The sequence below is a fragment of the Thrips palmi genome, unplaced genomic scaffold (assembly GCF_012932325.1).
Source record: "Thrips palmi isolate BJ-2018 unplaced genomic scaffold, TpBJ-2018v1 HiC_scaffold_12, whole genome shotgun sequence".
NCBI lineage: Eukaryota > Metazoa > Arthropoda > Insecta > Thysanoptera > Thripidae > Thrips > Thrips palmi.
In genome coordinates this window covers 12,081,733-12,102,829 of record NW_023144623.1, presented here as the reverse complement: position 1 = coordinate 12,102,829, position 21,097 = coordinate 12,081,733, and the positions used below count along the sequence as shown (strand labels likewise).

At 52.3% G+C, this 21,097-nt stretch overlaps 3 protein-coding genes across 4 annotated transcripts; 2 read left to right on the top strand and 1 right to left on the bottom strand.

Annotated features, from left to right (window-relative positions):
* Positions 1 to 5,826: 5,826 nt before the first annotated feature.
* On the top strand, positions 5,827 to 7,431 carry LOC117640112 (60S ribosomal protein L30). The gene is made up of 4 exons (XM_034376370.1): positions 5,827 to 5,941; positions 6,060 to 6,105; positions 6,478 to 6,623; positions 7,157 to 7,431. The coding sequence occupies exons 2-4, from the start codon at positions 6,085 to 6,087 to the stop codon at positions 7,332 to 7,334; spliced, it is 345 nt and encodes a 114-aa protein (XP_034232261.1). The 5' UTR covers positions 5,827 to 5,941; positions 6,060 to 6,084; the 3' UTR covers positions 7,335 to 7,431.
* A 367-nt stretch (positions 7,432 to 7,798) lies between these two features.
* On the bottom strand, positions 7,799 to 10,352 carry LOC117640111 (very-long-chain (3R)-3-hydroxyacyl-CoA dehydratase hpo-8). Of its 2 annotated transcripts, none has more exons than XM_034376368.1 (5): positions 10,048 to 10,347; positions 9,549 to 9,666; positions 8,932 to 9,161; positions 8,664 to 8,842; positions 7,799 to 8,501 (listed from the first exon to the last, which is right to left on the bottom strand). In XM_034376368.1, the coding sequence occupies exons 1-5, from the start codon at positions 10,143 to 10,145 to the stop codon at positions 8,419 to 8,421; spliced, it is 708 nt and encodes a 235-aa protein (XP_034232259.1). In that variant the 5' UTR covers positions 10,146 to 10,347; the 3' UTR covers positions 7,799 to 8,418. The 2 variants fall into 2 exon arrangements, with proteins under 2 accessions (XP_034232259.1, XP_034232260.1); XM_034376369.1 differs by having other exon boundaries at positions 8,448 to 8,582; positions 10,048 to 10,352.
* A 243-nt stretch (positions 10,353 to 10,595) lies between these two features.
* On the top strand, positions 10,596 to 14,514 carry LOC117640110 (transducin beta-like protein 3). Its single transcript, XM_034376367.1, has 15 exons — positions 10,596 to 10,753; positions 10,869 to 10,920; positions 11,034 to 11,250; positions 11,348 to 11,522; positions 11,617 to 11,787; positions 11,874 to 12,043; positions 12,144 to 12,343; positions 12,435 to 12,638; positions 12,722 to 12,908; positions 13,002 to 13,126; positions 13,212 to 13,370; positions 13,450 to 13,615; positions 13,698 to 13,922; positions 14,021 to 14,151; positions 14,236 to 14,514. Exons 1-15 carry the CDS (start codon positions 10,725 to 10,727, stop codon positions 14,416 to 14,418), a joined length of 2,394 nt encoding a protein of 797 aa, XP_034232258.1. The 5' UTR covers positions 10,596 to 10,724; the 3' UTR covers positions 14,419 to 14,514.
* The last annotated feature ends 6,583 nt before the right edge of the window (positions 14,515 to 21,097 follow it).

The window sequence follows — 21,097 nt, the reverse complement described above, 5'->3', positions numbered from 1 at the left end:
TTACGTAAGCTGAGGTCGCCGTCGTCCTTCGGGTGCAGCATCGCCATGCCCAGGACCGAGGCGCCCGCACCGGCCGCCGGACTCCGCCTCGCGGACGGCCGCGGTTACGGTCTGCTTTACGGCCGTGGCGGCTGCTAGTTGAACCCCTAACTTGAAACTTGAAACTTGAATTTTGACGCACGCCAGCAGGCAGGCTGTGCAGGGTGCGAGTGAGACAGAGCGTCGTGGACACAGTGGCGCTCGCATGGCAGGAACGGCGCACACGGCCTCCACGACGACAACCAGGAATCGGTGATTCGGCCGGACACAGCAACCGGAGGGACATTGACTCGGCCTGCGGGTCGCCACTCCGACTCCGCCAAGGCCCGCGACGCTCACCTGATGAATGACCTCCACGCGTGGGCGGCGAACGTACTTTACTCGGTCATTTTCATTAAACGTCATTGAACCTTCGGGGAGACAACAAAAAACGCTTTGTCCGGGGAAAGACGCGACTGTCGAATACCTCAAAACACACACAATAAACCCGCGAGAGCGTGGCGGTGGGGAAGGGGGCATGGAGGCGGGCGTAGCACGGCGTAGCGCACCTGGAGTGGACAGCGGCCAATTTACTAGTGGAGATAAACCCGCGCTGCATTGCATGAATAAGAAGTGGGGACTACAGTGGAGTGGACTGGCCGAGCGGGTGATTTCCTCGTTGTAACGGGGAACCGAACCGGGGAGCGAACCGAAGCCCCGGCCGTTCTTCGCCCCGAGTGACTCGGTCCGAGTCGCGCTGTTCCCTGTTTACGGTGGGCCGGGCACTCGCTCAAAACGCCATGCAGAACTCCGCCGCCGTCATGAGCGTCATCGCGGCGCGGAATCGGGTGCTCGGCGACGACGCTGGCGGCATGGCGGCGAATCCCGTTCGTGGCCATCGGCCGCCATCGGCTGCCGTCGGCCCGACTCGGCCGGCCCAAGATGCCCAACCAGGCAGACGGCAATCGCAGCTGGAATACGCAAGCAGCCGCCTCATTCCGCGGGATCGCCTCGTCGCTCTGCCTCTGTCGCACTCAGGGGGCGTCCCGTCGGGGTGCGAGAGAGACAGCGCGGTCCTTCGGAGTCCTTCGGAGTCCGGCGGCAGGGAAGGCCCGTGAACAGCGCGCGCCGCGGCATAAGTTTGGCGGCGCTGGCGGCTTGCTCGGGTCGCGCGCTGCGCTGCCGCCGCCGACGGCGAGGTATCGTCTCGTCGGCGAGGTACCTGTGCCGCGGTACCCGGTAAGTACACCTTTGCCCCGGTGACGGACTGACGGACGCAGCCTTATCGGCACGAAGCGGAACGGAACGGCGGCTTGGTGCGCAGCGCGCAGCGGGCCGACAGCATTTCGCCGCTGTCTCTCTCGCACCCCTGCGCGGAACGCGTGGAACGCGTGGAACGCCCCACGAGTGCGAGAGAGAGCGACGCCGCACAGCCTGCAGCGCGGCAGCACGCGGCCGCGGCCCGAAACGCGCATCGTTTGTCGCCAGCCGAAGGATCTTCGCTTGTCTCTCTCGCACCGCCGCGGGGCGCCCCACGAGTGCGACAGAGACAGAGCGAGACCCCTGCGAGGTAGGCCGCCCATTCGACGGCGCCATTTGACCGTTTCGCGGTTGATGCGCGCGGTGCGCCCTATCGCGACTCGTGTCGGTACTAACGGGCTGTCAAACTGACAAAACGTGAGAATGAAATGAAGACAACGCGAGGGAGTCGCAAAAACGAGAAGGCACGGTAGTGTACTCGCGTTAGCGCTGCTGACGCGTGTCGGTCCCCAGGTCCCCTCAAGCCCCTGCGTCGGAAACAAAGTCCCGGCGCCTTCTTATGGTGTTTGCCGACTTTGCGAGAAATAATGGCGACAAAAACGGCAAAGGGCGCGACTCTGCGCGACGCGGCGCCGCGGCAAAACCTCTCGGCAGCCGCCACAGGCCGCCAGGCGACATGACGTCGTGCAAATAAATACCTCTCATACCCCCCCCCCCTTCACGACGCCGAGCCGCCGGATTTGATTTGCCCGGATTTGCTCGCATTATTTCCAATCAGCTTCACTGCATACCCTGACGTTACTGTCCTTCTTTTGAAGCATTTTCTTTTCGCAGTGTGGGGCACACTATTCCGGCGCGGTTTCGCAACAGGCGGCGACATCTGCAACAATGGCGACAGCGATGCAGCGACGCGATCCGGGAGATCGCCACGACGCCGTGCCGGCCGTGCCCGCGCGGCGCGAATCCATCGTGGGACTCACTCCGTCCACGAGTCTGCCTCTGCAGTCGCTCTGTCTCTCTCGCACAGGCGGCTCTCCAAATTCAATTAAGCGGTGTCGCAATCGAGGCGCAGGGACGTGGGAAATCTGACCTGCGGCGCGGCGCCGCCGACGCCGTGCTCCGAATCGACGTCGGCGACGTCGTCGTCGGTCACGTGGTCCGGCCGATGAAGACGCGCTGGCGCCGCTGCACTCCCGCTGCAGAGGTCAATTGCAATTACATGCCGGGGATGCAGTGGCGAAGGGCGACGGCCGCTCGGACGGCCGGGCGAGGCCTTCGTGCGTCTCGTTCGCGGCATCTCGTTAGAGGGATAAGAGAGGACGCTGGTGAGGCCACGCCCGCGCGCAGTAGTGCGGGCACACGGTGGACACACAGTGGACACACAGTGGACACACGGCGGTACGAAAAACGAGCGCGCTGTTCGATAACCCGATCGAGAGTATCGAGGCGACGAGACGACGATGCGGAAACGCAAGCCGCAATTAAAAACTCTCTCTCTTTCTCTCTCTTTCTCTGTCTCTCTCTCTCTCTCTCTGTCTCTCTCTTTTCTGTGTGCATCACACGTATGCCTGCAGGCTGGCCGCCGTTTTTATTATGGCATGAAGCGAACCAGGAAGAGAACGGGGCGGCTGGGACGGCGGGACGGCGGCGGGACGGCCGGCCAGGAAGATGTCAACGGATGCTGCGCCGCCGGGATGCGATGCCTGGATTCCCGCTTTTCTCAAACTGACCCGTCCACGCCACTGCCACGCAGGAGGATCGAAGGCTGGGTTCGTCGATACACTGGTAAAACAAAGGCATAAAAATTACGCTCTTTAGGGCATAAATACTCTTTTACGCCCTTCCCAAGGGCATAAATCGTTTTATGCCCTTGGGAAGGGCGTAAATGGTATAGGAATTTTAAGCAAAATTTTAAAGCCTTCCCAAAGGCATTAACGATTTATGCCCTTTAATGGCGTAAATCGTTTACGCCCTTAAAGGGCATAATTTTAATGCCTTTGTTTCACCAGTGTACTCCACGCACAAAAACATGACCTGAGCTCAGGTCGGACCTGATCGGCATTCTCGCTGAAAGACAGTTGGATCGTGGAACCACCCATGTCTTTTCTACGCCAATATGTCTCTTCTATAATCAATCACTTTGCTAAAAAAAAAATGATTTAAAAATAGCCTGATTTTTATTTTATTTTTTTCACTAAGCCTGGCTCGTTATGAGTGTCGACGGGCTTCCTAAACCTGATGCAGTGCGAGTTGCTGCACCGCGACAACTTCCAGTTCCCTCCCCGCTCCGCCAGCCTGCAGCAGAAACGTTGCATCGCGCGAGTCAGCGAGCCAGTTCGCGTTCGGATCGGAAGGCGTCGCAAGCCTGGCGAAGCCTGGTCGCAGCGCCTTCTCAGAGTTTTTTCCTGGTGCGGATACTGCTTGTTGACTCAGTTGCGTCTTCGGGACGGCAGCCAACCGGAAACCTCCAGGAGACACGGCCGCGCACGGCCGAGCCGCGACACGCCGAGCAGTGGAAGAGAGTGGCACACAGTGGGCCAGAAGGCCGATGGAGGTGGCCGAAACTCTTAGACGCGTTTTGATCTCCAGCGTCGCGAAAGGGGACTCGAACAGAGCGTGTGCCCCACCAATGGATTCCTCGTTCAGAGACCGATTTATTGATGGGCGAGTCCCATTTAGCGTACTCTGGAGCTCTAAAGCCCGTCCGGGATTTCCGCCGCCCCCACGGTCTTCTGGTCCACTGTGGAGTGGGCGGCGAAGGGCCGCCGCGCCGCGGGACTTTGAATCAAGGGAAGGGGAGGCTTTTCGTAACCGAAGAGCGCAATCAAGCATGCTGTGTACAGTACTACATAGGTTTAGTTTTAGGTGGCAAGCCTGTCCGATAAACAAGCCGTGCTCGAACCGGGCGAGAACGCGTTTCTTTCCTAACGTAGCCACGCCCTTCCTCGCCCCGCCCCGCCCCGCCCCGCCACGCCGCGAGGCACGCCGCGCCGCCGACGAGCGACGCCTCATTTGTTGGTGGATTGGGTCAGTCCTTGGCCAGCGGCCAGCTTCCTACCGCCATTCGACACCTTCGGTTCTGGAGAAGGGCGTGCCCAGGCGTGGCGAGTACGGAGCGCCCCTGGAGCGCCCCGGGCCGGACTCGAACCACCGCCCACCGCGCCAGCGCGCCAGCGGCCTGGTCATTCCCCCTGCGCGAGACCGATACACACTCAGCAAGCGGATCCCCGAAAGAGTCTTTTCGTCCGCTCCGTCTCTCTCGCACTTCTACAGTGCGCCCCAACGAGTGCGACAGAGACGAGGCAGCGAGCAAACACAACGACGCCCGCCTCGCTTTCCCCCCTGCCCTTCCAGCCCTGCCAGCCCTTCGAGCCCTTCCAGGTTCCGGGTCGCGTCGCCCAAGTCGCCCAGCGAGCGCTTGGCTAGAGCGCCGACGTCGCCCCGGCAGCCGACTTCCGCCTTGAGAGAGAGAGAGAAGCCATCAGGCTGCATTGACGATACCGACCGAGAGCCCCCTCCACCGTCACCGAGTGACGGTGCAAAGTGGGCCCCCAACACAATGAATGCACTGGAAGAATGAACGAGCCGACAATCCAAGGAAACTGGCGAGGCGACCATATCAGACTGATTCTGAAAGTCGTTTTCGTCGCTCTGTTTCTCTCGCACCCATGGGTCGTCCCGCATAGGTGCGAGAGAGACAGAGCGACGAAAACAACTGTCAGAATCAGTCTGCTGGTGACCCACGCGGGCGGGAAGTCGGGACTCGGGACTCCATCATGCTGCCTCTGAGCGCGAACCTTGTGTAAATATACATTACATTTTCCCGAAATGGCATACCTAGGATCATATTTTGTGGCCCAATCTCTCGAGTTCAAGATCTGGTTTTGGGTTCCGACTTTGCCGCCTGAGAGGTTAGGCAGCCCATTTGACAAAAAGTCTCACAACAAGATCAGTGTGCATCTTCGTTTCGGATTGAGACTTCGACGCCTGAGAGGTAGGCATCTAGTTCGACAATAGAGCGTCGTGTGCATCTTCGCCGTGAAGGGACTCCACAGCCTGGGAGGTAGGCATCCCATTCGACAGCGCGAGCGCGCCGATCTTCGAAAACGAACTACGTCCGTTTATCCCACGCACAGTATTTCACTGATGAGCATAACTGACCCAAAAATAGAGGAATATCCGTTCCGTTCATCTTCAAGAAATATTCCAGACCGTCCAGCTATTTCTACCAAGTACCGCCAGACCGGGTCCCGTTGTCGTTTGAATCTGCTCACGCGGGCCGCGGGAACAGAACAAAGGACGGCCGTTGGAACAGACGACCAATCAGAAGCCACGTACGCTGCGCGGGGTGGACAGAGGCGCCATCTCGCGGATGCTCCAAGAACTACTGCTCAGTGATTTTTCCCCCTTCAAAGAGTCGACTCCATTAAGACAACTTACTAAATGAAATAAATGTAGCTCTTATTGATTGCAGCATCGCCTTATTTTGATCCAAAGAAAGACAAGCCGCAAACTCGTGTTTTCTAGTTTGGGCAGATTTGACCACGCTACGCCGAAGAGAGCGTACCCCCACGCTACTTCTCCGCTTTTGACGGACTACGGTTTCCTTTTCCGGCAGAGACCACGTCGCCCTTCGCGTGTTGCCCGCTGTCTGTAGTGGAAGGTGTGTGTTTGCCCAGTGGAATAAATCGTGCATCTGGATATATTTCTCGCTCAAATCGTGCTCGCGTAGTTGAGTTTTCGTTTCTTATATCTGACTCGCTTATTTTCCTCAATTTCAGGTCGGTGTGATCTTAAAACGTCACCATGGTTGCCCAAAAGAAACAGGTAAGCATGCTTGCGGCGGCGCCATGTGAAAACATGACTTATTTTTCTCTGCTTTCCCTTGGAAACTTACCTCTGCGGTTCGCATTCTTGTGCGTTGGCGTGTGGGCTTTCTGGATTTTCTTTTTCATTTGAGTCTGCGACATTTAGATCGTATTGATGTCCCGTGTTCGGGACCTAACCTCTCACTTTTAACCTATTCGTCGTGTGTCCACCGGCATGCCCGGTCTGTTTCTCGGTTTAATTAACTTCTCGTTTTCCGGGGATCGTTTCACTGTTTACTCTCACTTCATCGTAGACTCATCTTTTATATATTGGTTTCGAAATCTTGCCTTTCTTGCCTGATGTAACCCTTTAAATTCTTCTGCCCTACAGAAAAAGGCTCTAGAGAGCATCAACAGCCGATTGGCGTTGGTCATGAAGAGTGGAAAGTACGTCCTTGGACTGAACCAGACCCTGAAGTCCCTCCGTCAGGGAAAGGCCAAGCTTGTCATCATTGCCAACAACACTCCTCCACTAAGGTGAGGCTGAGAAGTAGGATTCCCTCAGGATCTCTGTTGCTAATCATGGATGGCCCTTGATTCAGTACGTTGTGGTTGAAGTTGTTCCAACCGGTTTAGTTCAAAGTAAGCTCTCGCAGCATTGCTATCCACTGATTTGGCATAAGACGCTTCTTGAGCTTTTGGACTCCTATGGAGTAGTCTCGTACCGGCAACATTGTATGTACTGAACTGCATGTGTTTAGTATGTACCTTGTTAATGGTGTTCATACCTAAAGTGGTGTCTGCGGGCTTCACTTCGTAAGTATGACAAGTGATTTGGCTTGGTGTTAAGCATATTGATCTAGTTATTGTAGGATCGTAACTTGCCTTTATTGCTGAGGTTTGTTACCCTGGCAATTGGCACTTTCATGCGTTTTAGGAATCAGTCAGTATTGGCGCTGTTTTTGATTACAATATTTTAGACTTGTCTTTGCCATTCCATCGATTAGATTTGCTTGGGACGTGTGCTGGGTTTCATTTTGTCGTGTTGCAATGTTCGATTATTGTTGCAGGAAATCTGAGATCGAGTACTACGCCATGCTTGCCAAGACTGGTGTTCACCACTACACTGGAAACAACATTGAGTTGGGTACAGCCTGCGGAAAGTACTTCAGGGTATGCACACTGTCCATCACTGACCCTGGTGACAGTGATATCATCAGAACTATGCCTTCTGGAGACCCTCAGTAAATGAAGAGTTGGCGTGGCTTTTTTTATACTTGACCTTGTGAACATTTCTCGATTTGTATTTCTTCTAATAAAGGAATGTGCATTTGGCCAAAATGAATGTTTATGTCCACTTTTATCTGAACCCTTACCTGGATTCATGGATGTACTGACTCAAACATCAGCTTAGATTATTCAGTTCAAAATGTGCTGTTCAAAATTTCTTGTAAGCTGTTAGTAAGAATGTTGTTTAGTAACATTTAGTACGTTTAACTTGAATGTATTTACCACTGAATACTTGGCCCAGGAAAGCGTCTAGCCCTGTGACCAATCATCATCAAACACACCTGTTGCAATGAATGTGTTAAGGCAATCAAAGCGTGTTAAATAGCCAAAAGAAATCATTCAGGGCTATGGTAGAACCATCACCTAATATCATTTGTTAGTAAGTGAATGTAAATTTTTTCAAGGAGGAAGTAATGAGTCACTCTCATGCATCACTTTTAATAAAAATAACAAGGTTTTGCATTCACATGCATCTCTTTTTTTAATAAAATGACAGGGTACTGCATTCACAAGTAAATTTGAGAAAAAGGGGCAAGAACCTGCAAAGCGGTTCATGATACGTTATCACATTTGTCTTAAATTGGATCCCAATCCTACCAGTAATGAGCTGAGATTCCTACACCTTTACCCACCTACCCCTTGATTAGATACACAACACATAATTAAAAAAATGTGACTAATAATTTAGGTACCCAACATTTATTTAAGTAGAAAACAAAACAAAAACATTTGTACTGAAACAATAAAAATAACACAGAACCTGACCCTTTCAAATGGTAAGAAGAAGGTCAATGGTTAACTTTCCTAGTCTTTGGAAGAAAAAAATTAATCTATTTAAACTGTGGTATGAAAAAAATAAAAATGAAAAGCTATGATATTAAACTAAATGGTTGCTGGTAACTGGACACACATGGAGTGTGCTCAATAGGAAAACCTTTTTCCCCCACACCCACTTTTTGTCTTTTATCAATTTTCCCATTTTAAAAAAATCCTTTAAGCTAATTTGAGCTTTAAAAAAAACAGTCTTCTTGAAGATATCTCCTCACTTAGTCTTTTTACTGCTGCCTTCACCCTTGATCACCTTCTTCCGCTGAGCATGCATGTACAGATAGAGCTGAGGAAACACTGTGAACAGAGTTTATTACACATTAGTACTTAGCACTTTCTTCCTTTGGGCAAACATATAAAAATATAGCTGAGGGAACACTGTAAAAAAAATTGATTTTGCTGTTAACCCATTTGTCCCACTGTTGAAATTTGCAACTTGAATTCACGGTAGGTACTCACCAGGAAGATATGCCAACATATTACCAATCAAGAAATATCCATAATCAAAGGTGAAATTGAAGATATTGGGAAGAGCATAAGACCACATGCTTGTGGCTGCTGCATGCTGATAAGCTGACCAGATGCAAAGCAACTCTCCTGAGACACCAATGGGATAGAGAACGATAAAGAATGTGTATCTGAAAACACACACACAAAAAAAGGAAGTGAAACATATTAGAAAATCGCAGAAAGCACCGTTACTTGAAAAAGTGTTGACTCATCTCACCTGCACCAAATCAGAAAGAATGGCACAGCTCCCAGGAGATTCAAAGCATAAAAACTGTAACGGATCACTTCTGTGACGGACCAGGCGAACAGAGCCATGGGAAGACCAATGCTAAGAGGAGCAGTTGGTGTAGCAAGGAGAACTAAACATACAACCATGACTCTGGAATACACTTGAGCTGCTGTCATGAAAACATTTGAAACAACAAGTCCAAGTGCAGCGTGCACCACCTACAGAAACAGAAAAGAGAGAAGGTGATTAATGCATTTTTATTTGTTTTCTAAATCTTCCAGTGCTTTCCGTCTTGTGAAGTCCTTTAAAGTAATACCACCAAGGTACGGATTTAAAGGGGGGCAACAGGCCATTTGGTCCCAAGGAAGCCAACTGAAAGTTAGGCAAACAGCAACTTTTTACCCCTGTAAATAGGAAAAAAGCAACACTTTGCCTCTCCCTGAGGCTGATTGTCGATCTGCCTCTGAATAGCATGACGGGATGGTCGGACGACCCCAAAACAGAAGGGAGGGAAACCATATAATGTTAGGGTGGGAGAAAAACATTTTGTTGGGAGTGGGAGGGGAGAGCGTGAATATATTACGGTATAGCATAGTTCTACTTACCTCGAGAAGGGCAGCATTTTGGAAAATAATCACTGTTAACTTCACATACTCCCATAATGTGGTATCTTTGGGAGGACTAATGAAGTACCATGCCAGTTGGAAAAGAAGATAGCTCCACCTAATGGAAAAAAATTAAAAAAAAAAAAATATATATATATAAAAATGTTTTTTTTTAATTGCTGAGATATTTTAAAGAAGATTTCAAAGCAGCTTGGTGGAATGTAAAGTCTTTACAATTGGCACACAGAAAGTAAATTAAGCATGCCTAAGTTCAATGAACTATATCAATTATATTTACAATTTTTGAAGTGTACGGAAGAATGTGATGTTTCATTTTCAGCATAGAAGGAAATATATTACTTCTACGGTCAAAACAAGTCTACAGGACCTGATACTTGACCACTTGTATAGTTAATGCAAACACGAGCACTCCATGACTTTCACAAATCTCAGCATGACCAAGCAACTTGTACAACTTTCTAATTTCTGCAGAACTCACCCAACAACTTGAGCCACATTGTAGAACACCAGGTACGATTTGACTGCAATACCCTGCTCCTTTTTCGTTTTGGGGGCGGTAGCCGCTTTGCCGGACATTTTAGGTAAGGAAAGTGCAGGGACCTCACAGGTAGTTGCAGCCCACCAGCTACGTGGGCGACGGCGCTACCTGTACTCTGAACCCGCACACCTCACCTGACCGCCCCTGGCCGCAAATTGCTGATGTACACATACGGACACCGAGCACAGAGTCCAGTTCGCCTGCAAACGCAACGCAATCGCTGCAGTCGCAGCAGTGGCTGCAATCATCGCTACTCGTTTCGCAACGCAGCAGACGGCGACAACGGTGACGCCAGAAAAGGCATAACCTCGGTGGTTCACAGGCTTTTCTGAAAAGTAAATTCCAAAGCCTTTAAAACAGGATTATCAGTTTAAAAGATGACAACAACATAAATGCCAATATAAGAGGAGTTAAACACCTTCTATGGCAAGAGACGAAAATGGCATGTTGGTAGTGTTTTCCCACTTCGTGGAGAGGGGAAGGAGATGGAAGGGGGAGAGGAGAAAGCGGGACAGCAGACGACAAAACATCAACACTGACACCACACCATGTGCCATCGAAGACTTGCGTTAGTTTAGGCTCATTATTTCTGTTTGGTGTCAGTATATGTCTTCACAATGTCATCCAAATTAAAATTAAAAGAGGTGTACGTATTTTGCTTCCTTTGAAGTCTAATTCATGGCCAACACATTTTGAATGATTGAATTATTGCTTTATAACCTAAAAATTCTAATGCCTTTATCCTTCATGCTTTGTTTTAGGTTCGAAGTTGAATCGAAGCTCGGAGCTATCTTTACAGGTGGCACAGTCGAGGTACGATCTGCTTTTAGTTTTGATAAGAATAACGGAGGAAGACTCTAAGCTTTCTTATCCTTGCTGAATAATTTTTGTCTCACTTCTCTTCTATTTGTTTTTCACGATTTCAGTGGACATCAGATGGAAAGCTATTCCTGTGCCAATGTGGTCCTGCAATCAACTTGTTAGATGTAGAATCTGGCAAATTGATTGGGAGACTGGGTCATACTGAGGACTCTGACGATTCTGCGCTGGATGACATTGTCGTTTCATTTGCCCTATCTGCTGATGATCAGCATGTTGTATCATGTCACAAAAGTGGTCTTTTCCACTTGTGGAATGTTCCAAGTAAAATTTCCAAACAATTTTTCTTCTTTGTGGTATAGTTACATTTAAAATAAGTCTTTGTGTAATTTAATTACTTTTTTGCCCTTTTTCCTTGTAGCCCAAAAATCTATGAAATCATGGAAAAGCATACACAAAGGTCCTGTAGCCAGAATTGCTCTTACAACCAATGGAACTGTTATGGCCAGTGGAGGCTCTGATTCAAGTGTACGACTCTGGGATCTTGTCCACCAATCATGTACTCACAACTTGATTGGTGTTCAGGGTGTTGTAAGGTAAGTTTATTGTATCATAATGTGACCAATGTTCGTATAAATAAATTGTCAATGAGGTTGAGGATTATGTATCTGCCAATTTCTATTCTTGCAGTGTATTGACCTTCCATCCCGACAAAGCACGGAAGCTTCTTTTAGGGGCTGCAGATAATGCTGTAATCGTTGGATGGGACGTGGAAACAGGAAAACCTGCCCTCACATTGGAGGGACACTTCAGCCGAGTGTCTTCCATATCCATTCATAGTGATGGAAAACACATTGTCAGGTTGGTGTTGGTTTTTCAACCAAAAAGAGAATGCCCACAAAATTATTTGATAATCTTTATTCATGCAGCTAGGTATTTCATTACAGTTGTGGACGAGACAAAGTAGTAATATTGTGGGATCTTGATAAGCAGTGTGCTATAAATACAATACCACTCTATGAAGGTTTGGAAGGACTTGTTATACTTCCCCCTGAAGTATCATTGCCAGTTCAAGCCAAAAAAGGGGGCATTTGGGTGGCCGTGGCAGGAGAGAGAGGTAAGTGTTTTAGAGCTTTGTAGTGTGTGTGTGTGGACCTTCTTTCATCTTGATTATGATTATCTCCATGGTTTATATAAATATTTTTTCTAATGTTTAGGAGTGGTTCGAGTGTGGGATGTGTTTGCTGCTAAAGAAATCTTTGTGCAATCAAACTCTTTGATATCTAAAGCCAAGGAGGAAGGAAGTCTGGCCATCACCCGGCTTTTGTGGAATTCTGATGTTGGTGCCTTGGGAGTGGTTTCTTCTGAACACAATATTATACTTCATAAAGTGGACACATTCCAATGTGTGAAACAGGTACTAACAGTTAAACCTGTAATGTGCAACATAATTTTTTGACTCGTCAATTTCTTGCCTAATTAATGAATCAAAATGTATTCTTTTACAGTTTGTTGGCTTTAGTGATGAGATTCTTGACATTGCTTACGTTGGTAAAGATGATTCCCATCTGGCTGTAGCTACAAACAGCACAAATGTGGCTCTTTACCGTGTTTCTGACATGAGTTGCACCCTTTTACGTGGACATACTGACCTCGTCTTGAGTCTTTCAACATCTCGGTCAAATCCCAAACTTTTTGTTTCATGTGCTAAAGTATGTAGTATGACAATTTTGATGCCTACAAATTTTTTCTGCACTTATTGTTATATAATGAAACTTTGTTTTTGTGTTTGAAGGATTATTGTGTGAGAGTTTGGCAATTGACAGAAGATGGTAGCACAGCCGTATGCGTGGGGCTTGGACAGCGTCACACAGCTGCTGTTGGTTCTGTTCACTTTGGCCAATTGTCATGCAATATTCTTGCTTCTGCTGGACAGGACAGTTGCATTAAAATTTGGAGCCTTCCTTCCAAGTGGGATAGTGGTAGGTTTTTTTAATTTTGTATTTCTGAAACAATAATTACATTTTGTAAAAATCCATTTTCTACTGTATTTTTTGTTTCCTCTCGGAGTTTAGAATCTGCACCTGTTACAATCAATGCAAAAATTACTCAAATTGCTCATCCAAAAGATATCAATAGTATTTGCTTCTCTCCCAATGATAAACTTTTAGCAACGGGCTCACAGGACAAGACAGCCAAGGTAATAGTCACTTCTACTGTCATTATAATTATTATCTGAAATGAACATGTAGTAAAGTAATGCACTATCATCATAATATTTCCAGCTTTGGAGTGTAGAAGACCTTTCTTTAGTTGGAGTTTTACGTGGGCACCGCAGAGGTGTTTGGTGTGTGCGATTTTCTCCTGTAGATCAGATGGTCCTAACCACATCAGCAGATTGTACTATGCGTTTGTGGTCTTTGCAAGATTTGTCGTGTATTAAGGTAACAGTTTTTGCTGATTACAAATTAGTAATACCCATAATACTATATTGTTGAATTTACCCCATGCCTTGTCCTCTAGACCTTCGAAGGCCATGATTCATCTGTGGTCCGGGGGGAATTTTTATCTCAAGGAAATCAATTAGTTACGGGAGGAGCTGATGGGCTTCTTAAATTATGGCTTATAAAGTCAGGTGAATGTGTCTCCACCTTTGATGAGCATAGTGGTCGAATTTGGGCTTTGACAGGTGAGCTTTCTTGGCAGTAACTCAATGACCGTGAGTAAAATGTGCCTTCAATTAGTATTTAACCTTGTTGCTTTCCCTGCAGTGTCAACCACTGAAAGCGCAATTGTGACTGGAGGGGCTGATTCCACATTAGTGACATGGAAAGATGTAACTGAAGAAAAGAAACAAGCTGCTATTGAAGAGAAGGAAAAGTTGACTCTTCAAGAACAACAGTTGTCCAATTTAATTCACAACAATGAGCTTCTCAAGGCCCTTAAATTAGCTCTAAGACTGCAGAGACCACATCAATGTTTGACAATAGTCCAAAGTAAGTTTTTGTTATTATAATCAATTTATACACACTTTTTAAAAGATTTAAATATATCTTTATCTGCCATCTGCTAACTTATTTACCCATTCTTCCAGATATTCTTAAAAAAGGAGACACAAGAGGACTCAGTGAAACTTTGTCACAACTTGGAACAAGTCAGCAGGAAGATCTTTTGAAGTATGCAGTTTTGTGGAATTCAAATGGAAAGCATTGCTATACAGCTCAGGTATTTGTCCCCATTGCTGTTTTCGAATATATTGCTATAGTGCCGTCAATTTATCTCACAATATTTGTTTCTTTTTTTTTTCAGGCTGTTTTATCGGTTTTACTAGATCACATTTCTTCTGGAAAACTGAGATTAGAAGGATTAAGAGCTACCCTAGAGGGTCTTTTGCCTTACACTGACAGACACATGCGGCGACTATCTGAGTTACAACAAGATCTTCATCTCCTAGCCTTTACTGCCAATTGCATGCAGCCTCATGCTTCATGACAGGATTTGCTGACTGACGTTTTTAACGTGGGCAGGTCAATCTGCTTCATTCATTATAACAATAAGACAAATAAAAAATATATGTGATCACCCAAATTGATGTTTTTGACAGTGTTTTCCCTATGACCGTCCTGGAAGAACTCAACAAAGCCAAAATTTGACATTTAAAATAAAATTAAAATTTTAGAAAGTCCAAACATTTTATGTGTTTCAAAATTGACCCGGACATATTTTTCTCGCTCTCCATGAAGAATGCATCACCGGCTCGTCGACACACAGAGCACGCAGCACTAGCAGCGAACCAGTCACCCGTGAAGTCAAGTGAGGTGCTGTGAAGATATATCTGTAGCACGAGGCAGGGGCGGGCCGGGCTGGGTTGGGGGGGGGGGGGGGGGGAGCGGAGCACGGGCGACTGGGAGTCGGTCGCCGGGCCATGTACCGGAGTAATTGTACGGTAATCCGGTGAGGAAATCGCCTCTGATCCCGTCTGCATTCAGGTCCCCCTCGCGACCCCCCGGCCCGGGGCCCCCCGCCCGGCCCGGATGCGAGAGGAGAAGGGCGTGGGCGGCGGGGCCACGCGGTGATTGAAATGTACTGTACCGCCACCTGCAGGCTGATTCCGAGAGTCGTTTTCGTCGCTCTGTCTCTCTCGTGCCTGCAGCGGACGTCCCGTGAGAGAGACAGAGCGACGAAAACGACTCTCGTCTGCCGGGCGGTGTCAGCGCGGGCAACGTGTTGGTGAGCCTGTCTTGGGCGCGTCTTGCACGTTGGGCTTGATATTTCATTTAAAGCAAAGCAAAGCTTGGCGGCGGGGCGGCGGGCCGAGTGGCGGCGTTGTGGATGAGGGTGGCCGGGGTTGGCCGGGGTGTTGATGGGGGCGGCGGGGGCGGCGGGGCCGAGGCGGCTGAGGGCTGAGGCCGAGTGGAGCTGAGAGGCACCACTGCTGCCGGAGGGACTAGGGAGCGACAAGGGTCGAAGAAACGGGGGTAGCAGCGCGCGGCGCGGGCCGGCTGGGGGCGGCTGGGGGCGGCGCGGGGGTGGCCAGGGAAGGTCCCTGCACTGCCCCTCCCCCCTTCCGCGCATGCGCCCCCTACCGGGGCCTACCGGGGCCTACCGGGGTCCCCGCCGGGTCCGTGGAGGGGGTGGCGGGGGCCTCCAGCCCCTCCAGTAGCGGCAGGGCATCAGCGCGGCGCGGAGCGTGGCGGCGCGGAGTCGAGTCTGCGTGTTGCAAGCCTGGCTAGCCTGGCAAGCCTCGCCCCGGCAAGCGGCAAGCGGCAAGCCCTGGCCCTTCCCTTCCAGTGAGCGGCACGGCACAGCAGGCCGGCGCAGCACGCCCGGCGCAGCACGGCTAGGCCCGGCACGGCCCACGGCCCCACAGCCTCAGCGCGACCCCCTCCCTGCCGGCAGGACCAGGACCAAGTGCTTAGTGCAGTCGGACGAACCGGCGTGTCCGAGCGTGTGAACGCGCGCGCGTGTGTTTGTGTGTGTGCGTGTGTGAGCGTGAGCGTGGCGGATACTGTGGATAACTAAAGAGCAAGTGCATGACCGCGCCCCCGGGGCGTCTGGATGCTGAGAGTCGGTTAGGTCCGCGTGCTTCGCGTGCTTCGCGTTCGCCGTGCTCAGCCCACTGTCATGGATACCGCCTGCACCGGCTGCAGCTAGCCGCACGGAGCGCTCACCGGTAAGTGACGACGTCAGCCTGTCAGCATTCAGCAGCGGGGTGGAGCCTTGGAACCTGGGTGGAACCGGCGCGGCGTCGGTGGCCGCGGTACCCGTCCGCGCCGGCCGCCCGACCGCCGAGGGCGGCACGGCCGAGGGGCGGCACGCCGAGGGGCGGCACGCCGAGGGGCGGCACGCCGAGGGGCGGCACGCGGCCTCTGGATGGCTGGATCGCACCCAGGGTACCCATTCACCCATTGCAGCCAAGAGGCCACCCGGGGGCGGGGGCGGACGGGGCGAAGGCCGTGTGGCGAAGGCAAGCCAAGGCGGCGCCGATTCAGCATCTCCAAGACGGAGACGGGCCGCCTGGCCGCCTCGCCTTGGCCGCCTCGGCGGCGAGGGGCGCACGATGAAGCGGGGCTAACGATCAGCGGTAAGCCCCAAGGGCTGTCCCTCCGATAATGGCGGCCCGGGCCGGCGGGGCGGAGCGGGGCGGTCGCGTTTAGCCATGTCCCTCTTTTAATTAGCCAACCGTTCATTAGCGCCAGAGGCAGACGCGCCCTGCCAGCCGCCAGCCCCGCCCTCTTGCAGGCCGTCGGCCAGGCGAGCGGGCCGTCTAAGCTCGCCCTGCCTGGCCACGCGCCATCACGCACTGCCTTTTGACGCTTTGAGCGCCGTGAGAGTAGGCTGACCCGCCGCGCGGCCGCGCCCCAGCGCAGCGCGACGGCCCTGCCGCCTCCGCCGTCGCCTCCGCCGTCGCCTTCGCCAGCCTACTTGGCGGGCGGCGTGGTCGCGGACTTCGTGGACGCGGACTTCATGGACGCGGACTTCATGGACGCGGACTTTGTGCACGCGGACTTCGTGGACGCGGACTTCATGGACGCGGACTTCGTGGACGCGGACTTCGTGCACACGGACTTCGTGGACGCGGACACCCCAGCCAGAAAAGCAGAATCCCATCCTTGCCCCGCGAGCACTGACGCGGAACGAAAGCTTGACGGCGGGCTCGAATTACAAGCCCTAGGCGGCGAGCTTCATGAATTGCACGACGAAGCCAGGGAGCCGGAACACATCAGCACAATGAGTTGATTGGATGATGGGCGGGCGGTGCGGGTGGGAGGGAGAGAAAGAGCGAGAGAGAGGGAGAGAAAGGGGAGGGGGGAAGATTAGGCGCGATGAAATTATTTCATGTGTGAGACGAAATGAGGCCCCGGTGCCGCCTCTGGCCCTGCCGCGCCGTGGCCCTGCCGCGCGATTCAGAAGATCGCTTTGTCGCTCTGTCTCTCTCGCACCCTTACGGAGAGTCCCATGAGTGCGAGAGAGACAGAGCGACGAAACGACTCTCCCTGCCTCCCCATGGCGGTCCATCGCATCCGAGTCGCCCCCCCCCCCGGCCCCCATTTACACCTACATTTCCCCCTCCCCGCACTCTCACCCTCTTTTTCTCGCCTTCCTCTCTAATTTAATAGATGCGTTCCGATTCGGCCGGCCGGTGCCGTCGACGCCACGTTTATCTCCTACAGTGTGCTGCAGCGCTCGTTGCATCGGAAAAACGTCATTGCGATCTCTCCCCGGGCGAAGGAAAAAACGAGAAAATCGCCTGCACATCGGGGAGGGGGAAAAGGTGCAAACACGGCAGAACTGTGTTTCCTGACGGGTTTGTCAATGCTGCCCCCCAGCTACCCTCCCCCCCAGAGGCGTTTAGCTTTTGAAACTTTTTGAAAAGCTTCACTCGGGCCAAGCGGGGAGGCGCGGGGCGACGCGGGACGGGGATGTGAGCTCCTTGCCCAAGTTGAGCTCATTCACCGCCAACTTGAGTCGGGTAGCATTCAGGGCCGCGGCGCGACGCGTCTGCTTGGCGGGGCCAGGAGCCACCGCCACACCCCGCCACACCCCGCCCCGCCCCGCCCCGCCCCGCCCCGCCTTTTAATCGCGTATCAAAGGGCGGCGGCGGCACCGGGCGGCCGGTGACTGAGCGACACCGGATTCACCTTTTGACGCCTTTCGGCGGATTTGCCGGTTTGCGCGCCGACTGCTCACTGTTGGCGGCCACGGCACTGTAGGCACGCCTCACCGCGCCGCCCCGAGTCATCCCGTCCAGGCCGTGGCGCGCCGCGGCGGTCCTTCGGCCGCGGTGCCCACCGAGTCTTCCTCGTCGCGCCGCACTAATTAACTTGGCTTCTTGTACCGAAACAACCACCGCCGGCGCGCTGTGCGGCGCTGTGCCTCTGCCTTGCGTCGTCGGGCGAAACGAGGGCCTTGTCGTCGGCCCGCGGCGACGCCGGGGCAACGCCGGGGCGACGCGGACACTACAGCCACCTTTTCCTCTTCCTGAGGACCTCGTCGGCGAGGACGAGGTTCGCGATGCCGGCGGCAGCGCCGTGTCAAAAGAAATCATCCCTACAGCGGGCACGGTGAACGAAAATCCCGAATTCCGAGTCGCCCAAGTGACCAGCTGGACTCTCATTCTAGTCCAACCTTTCTCGTTACTAAGTCGCCCCCCCCCCCATTAAAAAAGGTAGGGGGCGCTTTTGCGCTCGCGCGTTTCGCGGAGAGCAGAGCCGGAGTACGCGCAGGCGAGGGGCTGCATGATTGGCACAGGCAGCAACCAATCGAAACTTTGGCAGTGCGACCGCTAATTGATTTTTGCTGTTGTTGCTGCCGTCGTCGTCGTCGTCGTCGTTGCTGTTGATGTTATTGCTGTTGCAGCTGCCGGGCTGATAGGTCGCCCCAAACTTGGTCGTCGTGTACGCGGCGGCGGTGTGCTTGCCCTGCTTGCCTGGGTGTAGTGCCTACACTGCCCCGACTGTACACTGTACTCGCTGTGTACAGTGTAGTCACGGACCGCGGCAGACTATGCTCGCAGCGTCGTGCACCCCGTGTTTGGGGATGTACTGTAGGAAGTCGGGGGAAGGGTGGGGGGCTAGATAGTGCGCACTCGCTAGACTATGCAGAGCGGTGAGGGGCGGTGGGGGGCGGTGAGGGTAGGCGAGGGGGGCGGCCTAACCCCCTCCCGATTACTGCTAACGAACACGCAACACGCATGCAGCACTGTAAGCTCGCAGCCATCCCCTCCACGGCCACGCATGCCATGCCATGCATGGTGCTAGCAGTGTCGCGGTCTGCCCCCTCCAGAACGTCATCGCGTTGTTAACTCACTCAGGCCTGCCGGGTTATTTTTCCTTTCGTCGCCCAGTGGGCCAGAAAACCGCTGGAAGCGGCCAAACTTCTTGACGCGTTTTGAGCCCTAGAGTCACTAAGCAGAACTCAAACCGCACGTGTGACCCCACCAATGGATTTCTCGTCCAAAGCGCAATCGATTGGTGAGGTCACACGTTCGGTTCGAGTCCCCTTTAGCGACTCTGGAGCTCAAAACGCGTCCGGGATTTTGACCGCCTCCACCGGTCTTCTGGCCCACTGTCCGTTGTAACCTGGTTTCCGATACGGGACGCGTCAAATTTCGAGCGAGATCACACACGCAGTACAGCACACACGTCGCTGTTGCTACACGGTTCATGTTTTTCTTTTCATTTTTTCCCCCGCGTGTGGGATTGGCGTCGCACGGTCCCCGATTGCCAATTTTTGGGGCAAATTGGTGGCCGCGTCGACGCGCGACTCACTGGCGCAGGGTCAATGGTTCGTGCTCTTTGCCGCTCTCGCTTGCTCTCGCTGCTGGCTGATGCCGAGAGTCGTTTTCGTCGCTCTGTCCCTCTCGTACCCACAGGGGACGTCGCGTTAGTGCGAGAGAGACGCGGCGACGAAGACGACTCTCGGAATCGGTCTGCTGCTGGCTGCTCGCGCGGCCCACGCTGTGCGCGATGCGAGGCTGTGCCCGACTCGACTCGTGTCCCCCGCATGGGGCGGGACGCCGACCGCGCCGCCGACCGCCGACGCCGCGGCTCCGAAATAATTCGTCCATACGGCCCGCGTCTTCCGCCACCCACTATGTAAAATTCCGACTTTCCCTTTCATTTACTTTCCCCGCCTCGTTCCCCATGTCGCGCGGCCTTCATTCTCTCTTTCTAATCTTTTTCAATCTCTTTTTCCCTTCCATTTACTTTCCCCGCCTCGTTCCCCATGTCGCGCGGCCTTCATTCTCTCTTTCTAATCTTTTTCAATCTCTTTTTCCCTTCCATTTACTTTCCCCGCCTCGTTCCCCATGTCGCGCGGCCTTCATTCTCTCTTTCTAATCTTTTTCAATCTCTTTTTCCCTTCCATTTACTTTCCCCGCCTCGTTCCCCATGTCGCGCGGCCTTCATTCTCTCTTTCTAATCTTTTTCAATCTCTTTTCCCTTCCATTTACTTTCCCCGCCTCGTTCCCCATGTCGCGCGGCCTTCATTCTCTCTTTCTAATCTTTTTCAATCTCTTTTTCCCTTCCATTTACTTTCCCCGCCTCGTTCCCCATGTCGCGCGGCCTTCATTCTCTCTTTCTAATCTTTTTCAATCTCTTTTTCCCTTCCATTTACTTTCCCCGCCTCGTTCCCCATGTCGCGCGGCCTTCATTCTCTCTTTCTAATCTTTTTCAATCTCTTTTTCCCTTCCATTTACTTTCCCCGCCTCGTTCCCCATGTCGCGCGGCCTTCATTCTCTCTTTCTAATCTTTTTCAATCTCTTTTTCCCTTCCATTTACTTTCCCCGCCTCGTTCCCCATGTCGCGCGGCCTTCATTCTCTCTTTCTAATCTTTTTCAATCTCTTTTTCCCTCCCGTCACGAACGGCGGCGGCGCGCGGTGGTCTTCAATTTCCTTCCTTTTCGTAATTTGTGACGGCCGCGGACCGGAGAAGGGAAAAGGGTTTTATGCACGAATGTGTGTGTGTGCGTGTGTGTGTGTGTGTGTGTGTGCGCCAGGGAGGGGGAGGGACGCCCTGGTGTCACATTGCGACACATTTCCCCTGCATCAGTGTGTGTCAGTGTGTGGCTCCTGTCCTCGCCCTTCCGTCGCCGCCTTTTTTCCTCCCCTCGCTCCCGCCGGGCCGTGCCGTGCCACCCTCTCTCGCGCTCTCTCTCTCTCTCTCTCTC

Coding starts and splice junctions, on each gene's coding strand:
- LOC117640112 (XM_034376370.1), top strand. CDS start 6,085: ATGGTTGCCCAAAAGAAACAG. Junction 6,106..6,477: donor TGGTTGCCCAAAAGAAACAG/GTAAGCATGCTT, acceptor TCTGCCCTACAG/AAAAAGGCTCTAGAGAGCAT. Junction 6,624..7,156: donor AACAACACTCCTCCACTAAG/GTGAGGCTGAGA, acceptor TTATTGTTGCAG/GAAATCTGAGATCGAGTACT.
- LOC117640111 (XM_034376368.1), bottom strand. CDS start 10,145: ATGTCCGGCAAAGCGGCTACCGCCCCCAAAACGAAAAAGGAGCAGGGT. Junction 9,667..10,047: donor AATGTGGCTCAAGTTGTTGG/GTGAGTTCTGCA, acceptor TTTTTCCATTAG/GTGGAGCTATCTTCTTTTCC. Junction 9,162..9,548: donor AAAATGCTGCCCTTCTCGAG/GTAAGTAGAACT, acceptor CTGTTTCTGTAG/GTGGTGCACGCTGCACTTGG.
- LOC117640110 (XM_034376367.1), top strand. CDS start 10,725: ATGTCATCCAAATTAAAATTAAAAGAGGT. Junction 11,523..11,616: donor GGTGTTCAGGGTGTTGTAAG/GTAAGTTTATTG, acceptor CTATTCTTGCAG/TGTATTGACCTTCCATCCCG. Junction 12,044..12,143: donor GGCCGTGGCAGGAGAGAGAG/GTAAGTGTTTTA, acceptor TCTAATGTTTAG/GAGTGGTTCGAGTGTGGGAT.